We start from the raw sequence: 22,366 nt of genomic DNA, 5'->3' as shown, positions 1-22,366 counted from the left end.
TATCTTCCAGTTGTTTATAATGTAACTGGGAACAGAGGAAATGGAATATCTGTGACAAATGTAATGTTATCATGTAACTAACTATATGGAGAAACATTTGTCATAAGGAGCCTGAATGATGATGACCATGTTGGACTTAGAGAGTTTAATTAAAAGAGAACCATTACTTCACAGAGGAAAGGCAAGAGGAAGAGCCTTTTAAGTGTGTGTGAAGGACTTAAGTGTTTATCAGAACAAAGGATAATTTAGGTAGCTTTTGTTAATATGGGCTAGGAATAGTGTTGTCAGTCTTTGAAGCCATAAGAAAAAAAGTCAGCATTAAATTTGATTCCAGAAGGCAGTGATGTTAGTTTGGGGCTCTTAAGAAGAATATACTAGTTAGGCCAGGTGCGGTGGCTCATGCCTCTAATCCCAGCACTTTGGGAGGCCAAGGCGGTTGGATCACCTGAGGTCGGGAGTTCAAGACCAGCCTGTGACCAACATGGAGAAACCCCGTCTCTACTAAAAATACAAAATTAGCAAGCATTGTGGTGAGTGCCTGTAATACCAGCTACTCGGGAGGCTGAGGCGGGAGAATTGCTTGAATCCGGGAGGCAGAGGTTGCAGTGAGCCGAGATCGCACCATTGCACTCCGGCCTGGGCAACAAGAGCGAAACTCTGTCTCTTAAAAAAAAAAAAAAACGACAAAGAGTATACTAGCTAGTGTTTGAAGATACAGTCTTTTCAGTGTGTAAATCAGATTAAAATTTAGAGGGGCTGGAATATGGGAATAATTTTTCCTTTTTAGTTCCCTAACACTAGGTTGCAAGTATTTATGTGACAATATCTGACAAATTTTAAGATAATAGGTTATAAGACAGAGAAAGAATGTCAAAGATAACTATGATACTGCATGGGTGTCCAACCTTTTGGCTTCCCTGGGTTGCATTGGAAGAAGAAGAATTGTGTTGGGTCACACATAAAATACACCAACACTAACCATAGCTGATAAGCTTTAAAAAGCCGGTAGGGGGGTTCCCTGTGTTATTTTTATGATATCTGCCACCACAGATAAGTAAAAAAATCCTTGCAAAGGGTTGAATACCTGTGAAGGCTTAAGGAAAAAAGTATCAGTGCACAGAATTTTGGAACTCGGAAAATAGAGGATTTTTAGAATTGTTTTTATTTGCCTTTCCATGCCTTATATTCCCTTATATCTCCTCTCCTTTTGGGGATTTCTGAAGAGGCTAGAACATAGACTTTGGTATGTGACAGACTTGTGGTTGAAATCCTAGCTCTGCTACTTACTTAAGTTACTTGAACAAGTAACGTTACCTGTCAGACCTTTAATTTCATCAATTGTAATTTGGCCATAATAATAATGGACCCATTGGAGCACTGTAAGAATTAAATATGTAGTAACAAACTCATGAAAGATACTCAAATTCTAGTCTCACCGTACTCTCTACCTCCCTTTCCTTATCACCATAGAAGAAGCCTGAGAAGTAATGTGATAATGATCTATAAATACTTGTATGACTGTTACACTAACATAGGACTGAGTTTTCTGTGAATGGTCCAATGAGTTGAGTTAGGATCACTAGCTAGAGGGAAACAGATTTCAGGTCTAGATAAGAAAGAATATTTCTAAGAAAATTGCTAAGGAAAGAAGGACTGTTTCTCTGATTGTCTCGTCATTGAAGGTATTGAAAAGCATCAGATGAGTGGTTAGAATAGATGGCATTTTGGCCCGGCATGGTGTCTCACCCCTGTAATTCCAGCACTTTGGGAGGCCGAGGTGGGTGGATCACGAGGTCAAGAGATCTACATCCTGGCCAACATGGTGAAACCCCGTCCCTACTAAAAATACAAAAATTAGCTGGGCGTGGTGGCGCACGCCTGTAGTCCCAGCTACTCGGGAGGCTGAGGCAGGAGAATCGCTTGAACCCAGGAGGTGGAGGTGGCAGTGAGCTGAGATTGCGCCGCTCCACTCCAGCCTGGTGACAGAGCAAGATTCCATCTCAAAAAAAAAAAAAAAAAAAAAGAATAGATGGCATTTTAAAAGTAAATTTCCAGTCCTTAGATCTTTGATTCTGTGAAGTGGCAAGACAGATCCACGTATATGTAGAACACGAGTCATGTAATTAATTAAATTATTGTAATAGTCTAAACAAAGTGCAAAAATATGTGAAAATCCTCAGGTTGGAAAGAGTAGTGATAGTGGATATAAATCTATAACTAGTCTTCTTGATAATTTTAAGTTTTTGGATGACTTCTTGTCATATGTGATTCTAGTCTTCTTACTTGAGGATAGAAATTACTTAGTTTAATGTGGTTTGAAGTATAGAGGGCACGGGGAAGAATGATGATAGATGAAGCTCAAGAAGTAGGTAGGGACCAAATTTTGACTTTTCTTGGGATCATAAAAAGCTACCAGACTGAGAGTAACAAAATCAGATTTTCTTTTATGAAACCATTCTGCCATGGTATGGATTGGTAGTTTCTTAAAATTTGTCTACATGTACACCAAACAAGGAAAAATGAAGCACATGCCCTTTGATGCATTAGTGTGTACATATGGGTGTGTGTGTATGTACCCACTAACACAGTATGTGTACTAATCTTTCTATAAATATTTTAGGATTTAAATAAAGGTGTTATAAATAATTTTTAAATGTCTTGCTAATCACGATGACTTCACTGCCAGTATCTTATTGAATGATAATATACTTTAGAAGAGTTTCATTAGCAGTGATAGAAAGTATAAACCCATATTTCACATAGCTTCCTTAAGAATTTAACCTTTTTTTGACCTGATTTCACTGTTTTTACCTCATAGTATAGTCAATAAAGAGCTCGTACTAGTGATAGCAGTGTCAGTTATGCCTTTTTTTAATGTTGCTATTTGCTAGTGCTTACATTTTTCATATTATTCTCACTCTAATTTTTTAACAATACTTATTTAAGCCAGTTATTTATTTGGTGAGTTACTTTATTCAAATTAGATGACAATAGATAATCTATCCATAAATGATATAGATACATTTGTGGATAGTATAAACCATAAGTTTATGAAATTCTCCATGCCAAATGGTTTTATAGGTAACTTTATATACTCTTAAAGCAACAGATAATTCCTATTTGTGCTTTCCTTTTTTTCTACTCTGTTTCAAAGAGTAGAAAAAAAAAGAAATGTTGGTATAATCTTGATGCCAAAACCAGACAAAGATAGCAAAAGAAAGAAATACTGCAACTTACAAACCTAGGTGCAGAAATCCTTAATAAATATCAGCAAATTGAGTAAAGTGAGGTATAAGGACATAATAATGACTAAGGAGGCATGGATGATTAAGCATTTGAAAAATTTTCTTAATTTTCTAAATTAAAAATTATATCCTAATAGATATGAAAAAAATTTATTCTATAAAAGCACTTATCAAACTAATAATCTATGGGCACTTTCACTACCAAAAACATTATAACCTAAAGATTTAAAATAAAAGATGACACAAAAAATCCACACTATCATCCATTTTAAACATTTGATTTAAACATTTGATGAGAGGTTTTTACTCAACTACTCTATTAGAAAATCTAGTTTTAAAGAAGTTACATTTGCAATAGCTGCAACAACAGGAAAAACAGTGAAATGCCTAAGAATGAAACGGATAAACTGTATCAGGTCTTATGGAGAATATTATAAAAATATATTGAAGGAAGAAAAAGAAGAGCAGGAAAATGAATGATTCCTTAAATGAATGTGAGGACTGATGCTTGCAGATTCAGTGTCATTCCGGGCAGAATTCTGACAGGATTTATTGTTAAATGTGGCTTGCCAATCCTAAAATTTACAAGCAAGACTTAAAGAACCAAGAATAACCAAGTCAAGGTGGTAAATAAAGTCTTGCTAAATGTAGCAGCACTTATTAAGTGCAGTAATTAAAACAGGGTGCTATTGGCCAGGATAAAAATAAGTAGGACAGATCAGTCCAAACATTAGCTCCCAAACATTAGTGGAATCTTAGTACAAGACAGAAATGTCATTATAAATCATTGGGAAGGATACCGTATTCCTAAATAGTTCCAGGGCAATTGATTACCCAAAAGGAGGATAAGGGGCAGATCCCTACCTTACACCACTCATAAAAATAGTTCTAGTTGGGTTTAAAGGCTAAATGTGAAAATCAGAACTGAAAGAGAGGAAATTATAGGATAATATCTTAATTCAAAATAGGGAAGAAGTTCTTAAAATGCAAGAATCACAGTCCATACAACAATTTTGCATATTTGACTATACTCAAATCTAAAACTTAAGTATAAAGTCACTGAAGAAAGTGAAATGTCAGGCCTCATCTGTAACTGATGTATCTAGCAAGCATTCAGCTAACAGAACTATAGCCAGTTAGACAGACAACTGATGAGAAAAATAGACAAAGACAAGTCTCAGAAGAAGATATTGGAATAGGCAAATAAGCAAAGAAAAAGATACTTATAAGAATATCTTGCCTAGGCTTCTTCCCTATATAGGATTCTTTTATTCTGTATTATAAGAGATGGTAATTCAGCTTCTGAGTGAGTAAGTATTTACTAAAAATCTTTGACAACTCTAATATTTAAGCTCATATCTATGAAGAATGTACTCATTGTTTTATATTTTTTCATCTGCAGTAGCATTTTACTTTGCTGTAAATACTTGTAAAAATTATTATGTCTCCAAGACTTCTCTTTTCCATGATAACCTTTAGGGTTTTCTTCCATTTTGTTTTGTTTTTCTTTCTGCAACAATATGAGAAACTCTACTCCTTTGACATAGTAATGCTGTAAATGTTTGTTGAAACTGTTGTTTCTTCAAATGTCTGTTTACTATACAAATCTTTTCAGCTTCCTTAATTGTACTTCGTAAGTCAGTTTCCATCTTACTCATTATCATTGCCTTCTCTTTCACAAGCTCTACACTCACTTAAAATATGGTTACCCTGAGGAAAACATGCCTATTTTCCTCTCCATTGTACTTTCTATCCAGGCATTTCAAATATTTGAGGATATTTCTTTGTGCATTTTAAATTATTTAGATTTGTATAAATACTCTGAGCCTCAAAAGCTGGTAGAAAAGTAAGGCATGCATTGCCCATACCCAGGATTCTTTTTCGTCCTAGTACATTAAGAAACAGGTATAAATAACATTAGTGTGTCAAGTATGTATTTTTTAAATATCAGTTTTAATCTGGGGCCAGAGTAAAAACTCGTAAATTCCAATGTACAAGAAGAAATTTGCAACTTAGAGACCTTTATCATTACTGTTACAACTATGAAGCGTAGGCAATCCTATACAGAACAAGATCAGATTTGGCAGAGATGGAACAGCAATACTTCATTAACTTTGTTAATGCAGTTTTCTACCATAAGAGATCCAGTGAGTATTCTGGTAGAACTTTCATCATAGTAAACCTCTCAATGCATTGTAATTGTTTGCATGTTTATCTGCCTTTGGGAGCAGGAAACTTGTCTTTTTTCACTTTTATGTCTCCACTGCTTGGTATGGTACACAGTATATTGGATTTATTTATTAAATTAAAAATCTTCACCATCCTCAAATGCCACTGATAACTAAAATGAGAATTGAGACTTGACCATTGCATTTAGGATGTTTCTGCAGTGAAATTTTCTATTTTAAACATTTTGGTTAGAAAATATTCTGAAATATACATTTTAATACTTTTTAAAATGCGGTGCGGAACATTGTGTCATGATAATGGACATAAACTATTGTACTACCATGTAATGATTTGAAATTTTTAGGATTATTTTCTCTTTTTTTTTTTATTATTATTATACTTTTAAGTTCTAGGGTACATGTGCACAACAACGTCTCTTAATTAGCAAAAGATAAGTTTTTTTTACTTACTTCGAAATGTTATCAGTAGGGTAAACTTTGGAATCCACAACTTCTAGTAAATTTCCTGTCAACAAATTATGTATAGGACTAATACTAAGTAGGCTTCAAGTGATTATTTGAGAGACTATATTGCATAAAACATATGAATTTCAGCCGCATATTTAGCTGTCATTAAGTATCCTTTGTTGCTGCTGCCACCACTGTTCTGCTTTCTTGGCTGTGATTAAGGTGTTACTATGTGTAAGAGAGCCACGTATAGTTTTATGATGTTATGTATGCTTAATTATGTGGTTTATAAATTAAGTTTTGTAATTCTGTTTGGAAATCACTAAACAGTTTAAAGTTCAGTTCAAAAAAATTTCTATGTCCACTAATGCAATTGTCTATCTTTTTCTATGCTGAGCTTTTGTTTTCTGTGGCTAAAAACATGTGGAAGAAAGTGTTATATTCCATGCTTGGGAAGATGCCATGTGTTAGTCTACCTGAAAAATAAAACATATGTCTAGATGGTCCTGTGTCCCTTCTAATCTAACCTTCTCTGACTGCAGGGATAGAAGAAACAGGTGATACTTTAAAATTCCAGATCTAGGCCTACGCTGTCCTGCTGAAAATGCTTTAATGGCTTCATATTACCCTTTAGATAAGGTTTAAAATCCTAAACTCCAGGAACCAGCCCCTGCCCACCTATCCAGCCACATCTTGTGTCTCTGTTTCTTTAGTCTTCATATTGGCTTCTTCTCATTTTCTTAAATATGTCATACACTCTCAGAACCTCAGAACACTGACAGAAAAGCTGCCTTCTACCCCAACCAATTTTTTTTTACAAATACGTATTACTTATTTTTTTCCAGGTCTCCTTTTAAACATTACTTTCTTAGGAAAACCTCCTCCACACCTCCCGTATTGGATGTACACAGACACACACGTTGATATTCTTATTCTTACTCGCATTTAATTTGGGGTTCTTATTGTATTTTTATATAATATCCTATATTGTTTTGTAGCATTTGTTACCCTTGTAATTATTTGTTTCAGCCATCTTATCTGCTATTTGTCTTGTTATGCTTTTTTTCCCTCCTTATTTTCTTTTGGATTGGGTTTCCTCACTTTTCTTTCTTTGCTTATTTTGAAGTTATATACTCTACTGCTATTCTGTTTGTAGTTACCTAAGGTTTTAAAGGTGTACTTAATATAAGAAATTTAGAGTCACCTGCCCTGACACTTAACAGCTATCTTCAGTGCTGTATTTCCCTTCTTGTGACATCACAACTTAAACACAACCATTTGTTTTATATCATCAATTTTTGTTGAGAATTACATATATAGTTATCATCTCTTTTGCTTATCATTTCTTCTTACATTTCACGTGTTCTTCTGGGATCAGACATTCCTTAAATAAGGACTTATTGGTAGTAAACTCTCAGGTTTTTTTGTGTTTTTATTTCATTTTCTTTTTCACTTTTGTTCTTAAAAGATGTTTTCTCTAGGTACATAATTATCTGTTTGCTACGATTGTTGTGGCTGCCAACTAATAGTCTTTTCCTTAGAGGTAACTTTACACACTCTACTTTTGGGCGCTCTCTCTCGCTCTTTCTCTCCCTGTTTTGTTTATGGTATTCTGCAGGTTGTCTTGGATATGTTTGGAAGTGGATTTCTTTTTTTTTTTTTCTTTATATAAGCCACAAAATATATTTAATTCAGATTAAACATGAAACTAGAATAATGTTCTGTCCTTATCAAGTAGCAATTACATTGTTTTTTTAAAAAAAGAACAGTACATTTCTGTCTACATTCCAGCAGTCTAGTAAGGCAGCACAGGTGACATGCAGTTTGATGAGGTGACAGGGGAAGCAGATTTCTTTTCTTTATTCTACTTAGGAGTTACATGTTTCCTAAAAACTAAGGAGAAATCTCTCATCAATTGTGGACATTTTTCAGCCATTATCTGTTCAAATATATTTTTACTCTCACTTTTATTTCCTGTCAAAATCCATTGAGACATATTTTGGATCTTCTTATTTTATCCTCCCTATCTCTTCCTTTTCATATTTCCCATCTCTTTGTTTCTGTGTAATATCATGATTAGTTTATTCAGAAATCTTTCCCAATTTACTAATTCTCTTTCAAGCTGTTTTAATCACGATTTAACCTGTGTCTTGAGTTTCTAATTTGTCATTATACTTTTCATTTCCAGAAGTTAATTGTTACTTTTTCCAAATGTGCCTGTCAGCATGCCCATAATTTTACAAAAGAATCACTAAGCAAGATATGAAAAGTGACTGGGAGGGTTATTTTAGACAAGATGGTTCAGGAAGACCTCCATGAAGAATTGAGTTTGAGCTGAGACTTGAATAATGAGAGGAAGTCCTCCATATGAAGATCTAAGATCTGGGCATTTAAGTCAGAAGAAATATCAAATATAAATACAAAATATCAAAACTCAGGGCGGGAATGTATCAGATGTTTGAGGAACTGTATGAAGATTGTCTCAGTCAGTGAAAACCAAGAGATTGTTCAAAGCTTTTTTAATAAGGTGAGATTATAGAATGTCAAGAAATAAAATTGTTACGGTGTATATAAGCTGGATTTTTCTTTTTTCTGTTTTGTAAAGAATGTCATTTTTTAAAAAGTGCACTTTTTAAATTCAGAAGTTCCATAAATGCTACTATATAAAATGTCAGTTGACTAACTTAATTAGGTATATAAAGCAAAAAGAAAAAGAAAAAAGAAATTAGTGTCCTCTGTTGCCATTCAATTTTTACAAAAATTTGTTATATGGGTTAAGTATTCCTTATCTGAAATGCTTGGGACCAGAAGTGTTTTAGATTTTGGAATTTTATCTTATTTTGGAATATTTGCATATACATAAGATATCTTGTGGATGGGGCCCAAGTCTAAACAGAAAATTCATTTATTTCATATACATCTTATACAAACAGTCTGAAAGTAATTTTATATAATATTTTAAATACTTTTGTGCATGAAACACTTTGTGTTAAGTACTCGTATGATGTAAAGTTGATCACCAACCCCATGGGTTTCCAAGTGTCAATTCTCGGTTTTTTTCTTTTCCCTTGTAATTTCTCCAAGTATTCTCTCCCCAAAGAGATAACTTTCCTACCTACTTTATAACCTTCAAGTTATCAATATGCCAAAATTGGGTTCTTATGTCCAGTTGTAATAAAGATGATATTTTGTATTTAATCTTCCTCTTGGTTTTCTGTTATATTAAGGACAAAATTTACATTTCTTTTAATGACTTACTAGGTTCTGCCAAGATTTTATTCCTGCCTACCTCTCCGGACTTGTTCCGTTTCCTTCTCTTCTTGGCCTAGGTGCAAGTCATACTGTCTACCTCTGACACTTGCCAAGCCCACTCTGCTTCAGAGTTTTTCCTTCATCATTGCTGATCCCTTTGCCTGGGTTACTCTGCCTTCAGATATTCTTGTTTTTGTGACTTGCCCCCTGTTCATCATTTCTATCTTAGCTAGAGCATCACCTTAACAATAAGAAAATGATAAATTCCAAATTCCAAAATGTAAACAAAAGAAACTTTTGCATGACACAGAAGAAATCACTATTAGAAAAATCAAAAGACAGTGGCAGTCTGTGAAAAAATATTTGCACCTTATAAAATAAAAAATTATTCTAATCTATTAAGAGTTTCAAAAAATTGAAATGTAAAATATCAACAACCTGATAGAAAAATGAGCATAATTGTACTGTCAATTCATAGAAGAAATTTTAAAAGCCCTTAAACATAGGAAAATACTCTCAACCGTACTCATGTGATTCACAACTGTCACACTGATAAGAATTAAGTTTAGCTATATACCCTGTCAAAGCTGTTAAGCAACAGACATTTTCATGCATTACTGTGGAAATACAAACTTGTACAGTCCTTATGGAGGAATTGACAGTATCTGTTACATTTTATAAGTATTTGTCCTCTGACCTAGCAATCCGATTTCAGGAAATCAAGCCTTTAATTACACCTGCACAAATACGGAATGATATGCATTCAGGGTGATTCACTGGGACATTATTTGTAATAGCAGGACATTGGAAATAATCCAAATATCCATCAGTAGTGTCTTGGTCAGTTAAATTATTTATATCCACACAATGGAAGGCAAACATTAAAAAAAAAAAAAAAAAGGTGAGAATGATCTCTTGATAGTGAATTTCCAGGTTTTCTTGTTAGGTAATAAAAAGCAAGATGCAGAAATACATATATTACATGCTCTCTTTTGTATAGAAAAGCAGGGAAGGTAAGCCAAAAACTAATGACAGTGAACATGGTTACCAAGAAGAGGATGAAGTAAATGAGGCAGATGAGACGGGAATGGAAGTGCTCTCAACAGACCTTGTTATTTAGTTTTATGTAAATATTCTGTATATTCCAAAGGATAAAAATTTTTTTAAAGTAAAGCAATCCCAAAAACTTGAAGTGGAATATAACAGATAAACCTGGCTGGGTCAAATTAGTAACATAATGTTAGTAACATAACATTGAGAAAAGAATTATATCAAGTGATTTTACCCAGCATTTTGACTATACATTCTTAGTGAAATCCATTCCAAGGGCAATAGAATATATTCTAAGGGCAAAAAGATACTTTAAAGTATGCTTAAACCTTTTTTTAGTAATACTAGTAATAATATTGTCATTACTTTTTGAGTCGGTAGAACAAATCAAATATGTAATCATGTTAACATCATTAGGAAACCAGTATTTTCAGTATAAGATAAAAAACAAGCAACATCAAGTATAAAACCTTATATTGCATGTGGATTGGAAACGCAGTGCAGACCGTGAATTATTTTCAAAAATACACATTTCCTCATCTGACCACTGAAACAACCTAAAAGCAATGAAAACTCAGTGGCATTGAACCTAAACCTGGAGTGTGGTCTCTAAGCATTATTTCTCTTTAAAAAGAAGAAGACCTCTTTGGACTTCAGGTTTGGACTAGGAAAAGTACAAGATGAGCCTGGAACATCTTGTGCCAGCAGGCAAGGAAGCCCAAAGATGAATTTGTTAAAAGAGTACAGGAGTCAATGTTAAAGGTTCCCAGGTGGTCAAATACAAAAATATTTGATCATCAGTAGAAGAACAATTTCAGTGGAATGAAAAATATTGAATGTTTTAAAATGTACTCATTTAAGAGAACCAGAAACTGAAAGTGCCCCCCAGAGTTGGTAGTCTCTTTTGGAGGTACACACCACACCAGTTCTTTACTGCGAAAATTAGCAATTAAAGGAAAGTGTTAAGCATTTATCTTGCTTTTTCTATACAAATTGTATTTCAGGACAACCAAATCATTTAAAGAAAATTCTTGAAGAATGTTGGCTAATAAATATGGAAGGCATAATAGACTTAAAATATTACTATTTTTCCACTCCAATAAGATAATTGAATCAAACAACAGCATCAGAAGATAAAGACTAATGTAAATTAATACAGCCACTATTGAGAACAGTTTAGAGGTTACTCAAAAAAACAAAAATAGGGCCACCATATGATCCAGCAATCCCATTGCTAGCTATATACCCTTAAAGAAAAGGAAATCAGTATATCAAAGAGATATCTGAACTCCCCTGTTTATTGCAGTATTATTCACAATAGCCAAGATTTAGAAAAAACTAAGTCTCCATCAACAGACAAATGGATAAAGAAAATGTGGTACATAAACACAATGGAGTGCTATTCGGCCATGAAAAAGAATGAGATGCTTTCGTTTGCAACAAGATGGATGGAACTAGAGGTTATTGTGTTAAGCGAAATAAATCAGGCACAGAAGGACAGACTTTTCATGTTCTTACCTACTTGTGGAAGCTAAAAATTAAAGCAAATGAACTCATGGAGATAGTAGAAGGATGGTTACCAGAGGCTGAGAAGGATAGTGGGGGGTGGGGTGAGGAGGAAGTGGGGATAGTTAATGGGTACAACAAAATAGAATTAATAAGATCTAGTATTTGATAGCACAACAGGATGACTATAGGCAATAACAGTTTAATTGTACATTTTAAAATAACTGAGTATAATTATGTTGTTTGCAACACGAAGGATAAATGCCTGAAGTGATGGATGCCCCATCTGCCCTGATGTGATCGTTATACAATTGTATGCCTGTGTCAAAATGTCTCATGTACCCCATACTCAGTAACCACAAAAATTAAAATTTACAAAAGAAACACAGGCCAGGCGTGGTGGCTCATACCTGTAATCCCATCACTTTGGAAGGCTAAGGCGGGTGGATCACCTGAGGTCAGGAGTTCGCGACCAGCCTGGCTAACATGGTGAAACCCTGCCTCTACTAAATACCAAAAAATTAGCTGGGCGTGGTGGTGCATGCCTGTAATCCGAGCTACTTGGGAGGCTGAGACAGGAGAATCACTTGAACCTGGGAGGCGGAGGTTGCAGTGAGCCGAGATCACGCCACTGCACTCCAGCCTGGGCAACAAGAGTGAAACTCCGTCTCAAAAAAAAGAAAGAAAAAGAAACACGATGATACATTGTTTCACATCCACTAGGGATGGCTAGAATCTAAAAGATGTGATAAGTATTGGCAAAGATGCAGAGATTTGGACCCTTGATACATTGCTGGTGAGAATATAAAATAATGCAACCCCTTTGGGTACAGTCTGAAGTTCCTCAAAAGGTTGCGCATCTGGTTACATAACCCGACAGTTCGACTCCTAGGAGGTTGGAAAAGGCTGTGGGGAGGGGGATGGAGAGAGGTTGATCAACAGGTACAAAGTTAGGTAGGAGGGATACTTCTTGTGTTCTATTGTACAATAGAGTGACTATAGTTAATGATAACATATTTCAAAACAGCTAAAAATATTTTGAATGTTGTCACCACCAAAACAAGTGTTTGAGGTGGTGAATATGCTAACTACACTGATTACTGTACAATGTGTACATGTATACATGTATGGAAACATCACATTGGACCCCATAAATAGGTACAATTATGTGTCAATTCAAACCAATAAAACATATATACATATATATGTGAAGATAAAAAGTATAGAGGAAAGGTTATTTTGAGAACTTTACAACAAAGGAGTCAGATTGTCACCATCAGAACACACTGATCACTTGAGCATCATTGAAAATAGACTTTATGTACCTCTTGATATGTCACTTCACCTGTGAAGTATTCTTACCAAAAATGTTGAACATGGGTCTAAACAATTCTGAGACCGATGGTTCTTAAACATAGTCAGGAAGCCCTAAGAATCCCTGAAACCCTTTCAGGAGATATACCAGGTTAAAATTGATAATACATTATTTGTTCTTTTTACTCTTCATTCTCTCACAAGTATGTATAGTAAAGTCGCCCAGAAGCTACATGATGTGTGATATCTCACCACAATCAATGCAGAAGCAGATGTGAGAATTCAGCTGTTTTCTGTTAAGCTAGACATTAAAGAGACATACAAAACTTTTTAAAATATAATTCTTTTTACTCATTTTGAAGACTTTTTTCATAAATGTTTTTATGAATGTTAACATTTTTAGCGTTGTTATCAATTATACTTTTAAAATCTTTTTATTTAATTTCTGTTATGGTAAATATCAGTAGATATAGCCCACATAAACAAAAGGTCTTTAAGGTCTGCAATAATTTTTAAGAGTAAAAAGGAATTATGAAATCCACAAGTTTGAGAGTTACTTGCTTTATTGCCAATTCCACGTTTATCAGAATTATTATACAAGGAAATTTTTAAAAGCAAAGTAAATGATACCACAGGAAAACAGTGCCGATGGTCATCAACTTAAGATGGTTCAACTTACAGTTTTTCAACTTTACAATGGGTTTATTGGGATATACATGCATTTTTGACTTACTGTATTTTTTTATTTACAGTGGGTTTATCAAGACATAGCCCCATCGTAAATTGGGGAAAGTGCCGCCCTAAATTGGAGACCATGGCCAGGCATGGCGGTTCACACCTGTAATCCCAGCACTTTGGGATGCTGAGGCAGATAGATCACTTGAGGTCAGGCATTCAAGACCAGCCTGGCCAAAATGGTGAAACCCCATCTCTACTAAAAATACAAAAATTAGCCAGGCATGGTGGTGCATGCCTGTGATCCCAGCTACTTCGGAGGCCAAGGCTGGAGGATCACTTGAACCCAGGAGGCAGAGGTTGCAGTGAGCCAAGATCATGCCACTGCACTGCAGCCTGGGCAGCAAAGCAAGACTCCATCTCAAAAATAAATAACTTAAGACTCAAATGTATCACACTAAGAATCAAATGTAACACAGACATATTATTTGATTCTAATTGAACATACCAACTGTAAAAACACATTTTGGACTCAAGAAATTTCAGTGCAAATTAGGCATTAGAGGATAACTTTACCTATTGTAGAAAAACTAGAAAACAAATAAGAAAATGAAGAAAATAAAAATTATCCTGTATTCTTCCACCCAGAGCTATCTGTAGGTGCTCCTGTGTTCAGTCCTTCCAAACCATTTTCTGGAGAATGTCTACGTGTGCACAAAACACACTCACAGTGCTCAGCCCCACTGACCTACTACATGACATATAGATCCTCTGTAAACTGTTTGCTTAATTTACACTTTTGACATCCTTATGTTGCTAAGTATTTTTCTGCAGAATCATTTTAATACTTAAATTGATTTACTTAGTTCAGTAGTATGGAAGGATCACATATTAATTGTGTGTCTTATATATAAACAAATATTCTTGAGCTAAGGTTTTAAACTCAATCTTAATTTTTACTTCAGAACAAATTCCTAGAAGTGAAATTGCTGGATCTAAAATAATGCACAGTGCTGTTGAAAGTCAAGATAGTAGGAGTAAGGGCGAGGTAGTGACCAGAAGAAGATACTGAGGTGGGGGGGCGTCAGGGTTGACACTGCTAAGTAGGTGTAGTTTTTATATGGGAATGTTGAGTTCATGAAAATTCATTAAACTGTATAGTTAGATTGTACTTTTATGTAAAACATTTATAAAAGTCTTTTTAAAAGTAATCATTTTTGGAGGAGCATGACAAGGAGTCTCAAATGTATGGTTTAAAAAAATCAAGTCTTCCACTATGACATTGTTGCAATAAGTATACAAACCATGTTTTAAATAATATATTCGGCTAAAACTTTTTACAGAATAAGGTAATGTAATATAGGGGATAAAAGAGAACATGTTCTTTAAAATGTTTTTCATAGGTAGTGACTTGAAGCCTTTTGAAGCCATGATTTAATTCAGTACTTGCAGGAATAACTGAAGAAAGAAAAAAGAATTACAATAAAAGTCTAAAATGGCATTTGGGGAAATGTTGAAGCCTTATTTTAGTTTCACCTGTAGTATTTTCCTAAATTTGCTATTATAAATGTTTACATCTTAAATTCACTATAAGCACTTTACTCTGATTTATATCATCTCTTATAATGAATAAATAGATTAATGAATTCTGTAGTATTTCAGCAATATATGTACAAAATAAAACACAACGGGAAGAAAATAACCTTCCAGTTAAAAAAACTATTTGAGCCCGGGCATGATAGTTCATGCCTGTAATCCCAGCACTTTGCGATGCCAAGGCGGGCAGATCAGTTGGCACTCAGGAGTTCGAGACCAGCCTGGCCAACATGGTGAAACCCTGTCTCTACTAAAAATACAAAAATTAGCTGGGTGTGGTGACGGGCGCCTGTAATCCCAGCTACTTGGGAGGCTGAGGTAGGAGAATCACTTGAACCTGGAAGGTAGAGGTTGCAGTGAGCTGAGATTGTGCCACTGCACTCCAGCCTGGGTGACAAAGTGAGATTCCGTCTTAAAAAAAAAAAAAAAAAAAAAAAAATACTATTTGACTTGCAGAGGTAGGCAAATGAAGGAAAAACCAATCCTAAGGCTGGAATAATGTGCTACTCTTGTATTATTTCTCCCATGACTGAAACCCCATGGTTGAGCAGTAACAATCAAAACAATTTTATTTGCAGTGAACGTAAGACTTCAAATTTTTAAAATTGAAATTTGGATAAACCCAGGGAATGCTTTTACACTTTGTTGATTTTTTGCTAATTAAGTTTACGGATTTTTTTTTTTATTATGGAAACTTGGGAAAGGCAGAAAAGTATGAATGTATGTACACAATCACATATTTTAACTGCTCAACGCTTTATCAACCAAAGGTCATCATTGTTCCCATTTTTGTATATTTCCACAGTTTATGCTATATTGTATTTGATTTGAGGGTTCTTGTTTTACATGCAAAACATGTTTACGTCATCTGTATATCAAACTTTATATCATACCGTTTTGTTATAGTAGCATTTGCATTTACATGTTTACATCATCTGTATATCAGATTTTTATATCATACCTTTTAAAAATGTTACAGTAGCATTTGCAGTTTTTTCATGCTTTATTAATGGCTTTAATGACAGTGTTAAATCTAATTCTCAAGCAAGTGAAGGAACCATAATTTATGTAACCATTTTTTAAATATTTAGGGTTTTTTAAAAATTGTACAATCTATGGTATATCTTTGTATATAAAACCTTTTTATGTTAAATATTATTTTCTTAAGCTAGATACCTAGAAGAGTGTAAACATTTTTAAGATTTTTGATGACATATGGCTACATTGTTTTTTGTTTTTGTTTTTTTTAAGAGACAGGAGTCTTGCTATGTTGCCCAGGCTGGACCCAGTTCTTCCATCTCAGCCTCTCAAGTAGTTGACTTCTCTTTCATTTTCAGTTTTATCATCATTAAAACTTGCATATTAATAAATCTGTGCCATCCGGTTGTTGTGAGAACCGGATGAGTTAAGACATGTAATGTTTGTAGCAAATGCTTCACACACTTTCAGTACACTGTAGAAAAATACAGTTTTAAACACATTAGGTTTAATGTAAGTTACTAATATTTTCTAGCAATCAGTTGAATATAATTAACAAAACTGTAAGAATATCCTAGAGAGGAGAATAGCAAAAGGCCAGATAAGAGATGAAACAGAATGATTTCCTTGGAGGGGTGGAAAACAGTTCTGTATTATGAAGGTTCCAGTTGTCCTTTTTGAATAGATCCTTTATCAGAAGTTTGCATGACAATACAGGAAAGAAAATTTATGAAAAATTGAAATCTGAATTTTAACTAAAAATTAACCCAATAAAGTGAGTATTCAAGAAATTGCCCAATTTGGCCATGACTTCAATTTTTGAAACATCAGTTTATTTTTAAATTTAATTCCGGTAGTGTTATATAGACAATTACCTGACCTTGTTCAAAGATTGGATTCGCTTATCTTTAATTCTGTACATTTTACAATAGTGTTTGATCGGAAATAACTAAATTATAATGTTAAATGCCCCATCTCCAACCAGTAAATGAAAACAATTTTGTATTTATTATTAAATGTTAGTAAAAAGTTTGAATATACAGAAAAATACAATGTAATAATCATGTACTTGTTAACCAGAATTAATAAATGTGTTATTTGGTCATATTTACCTCTGATTTGTCTTCTCTTAAAGACCTAAAGTATTTCTAGAAATACAGTTAAGATCCTTTTAGATCTTTTTGTTTACCCTTGGAAGCAACCAGTGATACTACCTATTTATGTATCTATAAACAAAATAGTTTTGTGTGCTTTAAATATTCACATAAATGGCTTAATAAATACACTATCTTGTTCACTTTAATCCTGAAGTTTACTTATTCACCAAAAATTAAAAATCACCAGCAACACTAAGTGTTATCAAGGATGTGGGACAGAAATTTGGTAATATCTGTTCAGCACTTTACTTCTGAGAGTTTATCTTAGAGAAATTATTGTACATGAAGACAAAAAAATTTATAAGAATGTTCATTTCAGCATTGTTTTTAACAGTGAAAAACTAAAACAACCTGAATACCAACAGTAAATAAATGGGGAATAAATTACAGTGTAATAAGATAGACTGCAGAGAATATACTAGTAAAATTGAATTAATTACCTCCCCCCACTTACTTAGTTTATATTATCCTGTCATAGCATTCTAAGTGCTTAGTTTTATCTACACTATTTACTACAAAATGGTGGGAGAGGATTCCAAGAGTTTATTTTAAATGGATTTTTATCATGTATTTTGGGTTAATTTTAGTACTTTGGAATGATGTACACACAAAATCTAGTTATATCTCCATTGTGAAGGAGTGATGTAATCACCATTCAGATAGATGTAATTATCAGGAGCAAGAAAATATCCTTCCCCTGCCCCCGCCATTCCTGGACTTTCTCTATCCTTCCCAAGCTGTCTCTCTCATTGTTTTTGTTTTTCTAATTCAGACAATCCTAGGAATAACTTCTTTTGATTTTTCCAGCCCTTGAACTACAGGCTTTATGAAGAAAAGGGAATCATGCTATGAGCAAAATAGTATAGATGGTTAATACTGCTAACAAAAAGTGAGATTTTCTATAGATAACTAAAACTGATCTAAAATTCTTAATGGTATTAGAACTATTACATATTTATGTATTTTGTGTTTACTATGTGAACATTAATTGATTAAAGAATTTTAATGCAATGTGACAGAAATATATGATGGAGTACATTTTTCATTTTCACTAGATAGTATAATGCGTTACTTTCTTTGTCAAATCCTTTTAGAATAAAACTTTTAACATAGCCTAGATGTGGAGAAAGGGCTATGAAGAAGAGAGAAAAGCATTTCTCAATAGGGTCATTATTTAGACTTCGTAAAGAGAAAGAATCAGAAGTATAAGCCTATTTGCATAGATTTCTGAAAGATGGAGTAGAGCTTCTATGCAGCTCATCCAGATTAAAATGCGCTATAGTTAGTACTTTATGTGTGAGTAGTCCAAAAAAGAAAAACCTTTATTGCCCTAGGTAGAGAGCTGCAGCCTAGTTTTTATAGTATCTGTAAAGGAAAGATAGGGGTTTCCTGTACCTCCTTTCATAATTTATATTTTATGGATTAATTTTAAATGGAGCATATCAAGTCTAACAGCTTAGAATCAGGGAAATTTCATTACTTCATTCTGAGACTAAGAGTAACAGACTTAGGGGAGTGTGTTTTATATGCCATAAACTGTACATAAAATGAGCAAAATCAAAATTTGTGAATAAAGTTATAAACTTGAATATGGGTTTGGCAGTTATCCTTTCTTATAAGTTCTTAAAGTAGTAAAATTTTAATTGCTAAAAAAGAGAAATGAGATGATAGAACAGAGAAAACATTTCTGTCTCCTTTTAGTAGGTTTTAGCACTCTACCAATGTTTAGTAACACAAATGAATAAGTCAAGATCCTGGACCTTGAGGAATTCAGTCTCATGGGGGAAAAAGATGTATAAATCAATAATTGCACGATAGTGTCATACGTTTTATAGGATGCTGTCCACGCAGGAAGACAAAATAAGCATCTTCTGCCTTGGCGGGGGATCTGGGTCTTCAAGGATAAGTAGAAGTTTGATGAGTAGAAGTTTGACAAGTCAAATAGGCAGAGGAAACAATGTACTGCAATTTGAGAGGCATACCACTGTGTAGCACATTTGAGGGAATACAAGTAGTTAGATACATGAGCCGTGTGAGGCTTAAGATGAATGGAGACTAAGTTTAAAATTAAGCTGGATGGGTAAACTGGGCCAAGAAACTGTCTTTAATAATTTTTCAAGATAGTCTGTGCCAGGTACTTTGCTTCTTCAGTCTGTCCCTTTTATCCTAATCTATGGGCTCTAACCTCTGGCCACACTGAATTTTTCCAGTTCTTTGAATTTCTATTCAGCAAACATTTAATCGAATACATATTGTATGCCAGGCACCACTGTAAGCCACAGGGATATATTGATGAATAAAATACGCGTGGTCTGTGCCTTCACATAGCTTATAGTCTGTGGCTAGCACTGGTAGGTATATGAGCAACTAGCATTACATTACAACCTGCTAAATAATATAAGTAAGTGTTACTGGTATAGTAACCTATAATGATGATCAACCAACTCTATGTTGTGTCCTGAGTGAGGCTGATGAGTTAGATTTGGTGAGAATTAAGAGGGGTGGGCGGGGTGGGAGGGCAGGGGGCAGGAGTAAAGGAGTACGAATCTTCTAGGCAGAGGAAACCAACTCCAAGTGTGAAAGCCCAGAGACAAGAAATAGCATAGCACTTTCCCAGCAGGTTGCCCTGCTCCACCTTTAGCTCCTTGCGGTCCATTCTGCCATAGCAGATTGATCTTTTAAAAACCTAAATTGAAATCTTGTCGGTCTTCCACCCGGAATCCTCCAGTGGCTTCCTGTCTCTGTCAGAATGAAATGCAAAGTTCTTGCCATGGCCCAATGGCGCTGTGTAACCTCTTCCTGCAGCATTTCTGATCTCAGCTCACTCTTGGCCTGGCTTACTTCATTTCAGATACCCTGGCCTTTGCTATTCCTCTGACATTCCAGACATGGTTCCATATCACAGCCTCTATACAGACTGTTCTTTCAGAAACGTTCTCCCATGTATCTGCTTAGTTGGTGACCCTCACCTTATTCAGGGCCCTGTTCAAATCAAAGAAACCTGCACTGATAACACTGCATAAAACAGCAGCGCTCTCAGCCCCACCCTCATTACTCTATCAGCTTACTCTGTTATTCTCCAGAGTGGCACTATCATAATTACTGGTGGTAGTGGTGCTGGTTGTGGGGGTGTATGAATTATCTCATTAGATCCTAAGCACTGTGACAATGACTGTGACTGACAGTAGGTACTTGGTGTGACTTTTTTTTTTTTTTTTTGATGCTCTTCTAGTGCCTAAAATAGTGCTTTGCACATAGTGAGCACTCAATGAATTATTGTCAGAGTCTATATAGCAGGCTATAGATAGGATATTTTATTTTTCATCTTTGTATCTGCCCAGGAACATACGTATTTCATGGATTGATTATGGTTACAGTAAAACCCAGTTGAATATTTTAAGCCCAGTTGAATTAATATATCTTTAACCATGTATTTTTAATAATTTTTCTTATAGCTAAAACTTTTAGTTTTTTAGCTAACAATAAAAACATTCACAGAATTCTTTGCTGGGTTATAAATTCATGGTTTATGTTTATACTTTTTGATCCTGAAGTATGCCAGATTAATAATAAGTCTGAATCATTGAATTTTTATTTATAAATGTTATATAGTAACTGCATTTTAATAACATCCATAGGCAGTTATTTTATAACATTATTTTTCTAAAGCTGCATTATCGGAAGTTATGTCTTTAGTCGTAGATATAAGCACAATATATTATGTAGGCGGTGATTTAACTATTGTATAGTTCAATAATTTAAAAGAGTAAAATTTTACACTATGAGTTCTAGAAAATATATAGTTCTCATATATTCCTATACATACAGCCACAGTTTACCTTTTGCTAGTCCTAGTAAATGCTAATTATTCAATTCTCTTACTCATCATCACATTTTCTGTTCTCTCTGTTTTGTACAATTTATATCACTCCTACCTTCCCAAAGCATTATCTGGGCAGCTTTGAATGGAAAACAGTCATGAATGAGCAATCAATGGCTATTCACTACAAAATGGTAGAGAGGTGACTAAAAGTTTATCTTAGACAAATTTTATATAATATATTTAGTTTCTTCATATCACCTGGCAATGCCAGCTCCTTCTCTGTTCTTTTTTTCCTATATAGTGCCTTCCCAGTCATATCCTGTTCCTAAACCTGTTTAAGATGAATAGGTAATGGCCACATATCAAATACTAGTGTTATAAATTAGTAGATCAACAAAATATGAAATATTAAAATGTAAGGATTGCCTATCTGTTGCAAATATAAAGTTTTTTCTCTTGCAAAAATTATAGGGGATGGAGTGTTAGATCTCTCTACAAAGAAAACCAGCATAAAATCTGAAGAGTCATCCATATGTGATCCTTCTTCTGAAAATTCAGTGGCTGGGTAAGCAATATCTAGGAAATATAATTTAATATTAATATAAAATTATCTCTGCAGAGAACTCTTAATACTATTCTGAGTAGTATTGACGTATATAGTTTTCCTCCAGAATTTTTGTCACTCATAAGTGTCTCTCTCTCATACCTTTCATGTGTCCTTTCTCTTTCTTTTTTATTCTTTCTGTTAAAGAAAAGTTATCAGAACAATCACCAAACTTTAGTTCATATTACTAAAATGAACTACCAACTTAATCATAGAATACAAACTAAGAAGCAGGACGAGTAAGAGAATATTAAATTAAATACTCAGGAGGCAATTTTAAGGGAAATATGTAATTTATTAATTTTTTAAAACAATGAACAAATTCTAAAAGCACTGTACTTACTAATTGTTAACGCTAGTTTATAGTGTTTAGATTTTCTTATTGCACTTTAGATGTGGTGGCAAACTACTTAAGCATATCTAGTAATCACCACAAAAAGTCCTTTCATGTTTTGAAAAGTGTTATTAATCATTAAATAAATAATTAGTAGTGAAATGCTGTTCTGTTGGATTTTTGGATTTTTTTTTAC

The 22,366-nt window shown here is 34.1% G+C and overlaps 1 protein-coding gene across 27 annotated transcripts in view; it reads left to right on the top strand.

The window, feature by feature from the left end:
* LCORL (ligand dependent nuclear receptor corepressor like) overlaps window positions 1–22,366 on the top strand; it is a 178,023-nt gene that overhangs the window by 116,215 nt on the left and 39,442 nt on the right. For 21 of the 27 annotated variants that reach the window (XR_013417784.1, XR_013417785.1, XR_013417787.1 and 18 more), the window contains one exon: window positions 21,704–21,797. The exons of 5 other annotated variants lie outside the window; for them this stretch is intronic. Coding sequence is in view for 18 of the 22 variants with exons in the window: in XM_015138046.3 (XP_014993532.1) it covers window positions 21,704–21,797 (94 nt within the window). In the remaining 4 variants the exon portion in view is untranslated. Of the gene's footprint in view, window positions 1–8,069; window positions 9,080–21,703; window positions 21,798–22,366 lie in introns of those variants that run through there. One more of the 27 variants, XM_078003190.1, reaches the window with a different exon arrangement.

This window comes from Macaca mulatta, chromosome 5 (assembly GCF_049350105.2).
Source record: "Macaca mulatta isolate MMU2019108-1 chromosome 5, T2T-MMU8v2.0, whole genome shotgun sequence".
NCBI lineage: Eukaryota > Metazoa > Chordata > Mammalia > Primates > Cercopithecidae > Macaca > Macaca mulatta.
This window is presented reverse-complemented; position numbering and strand designations above follow the sequence as displayed.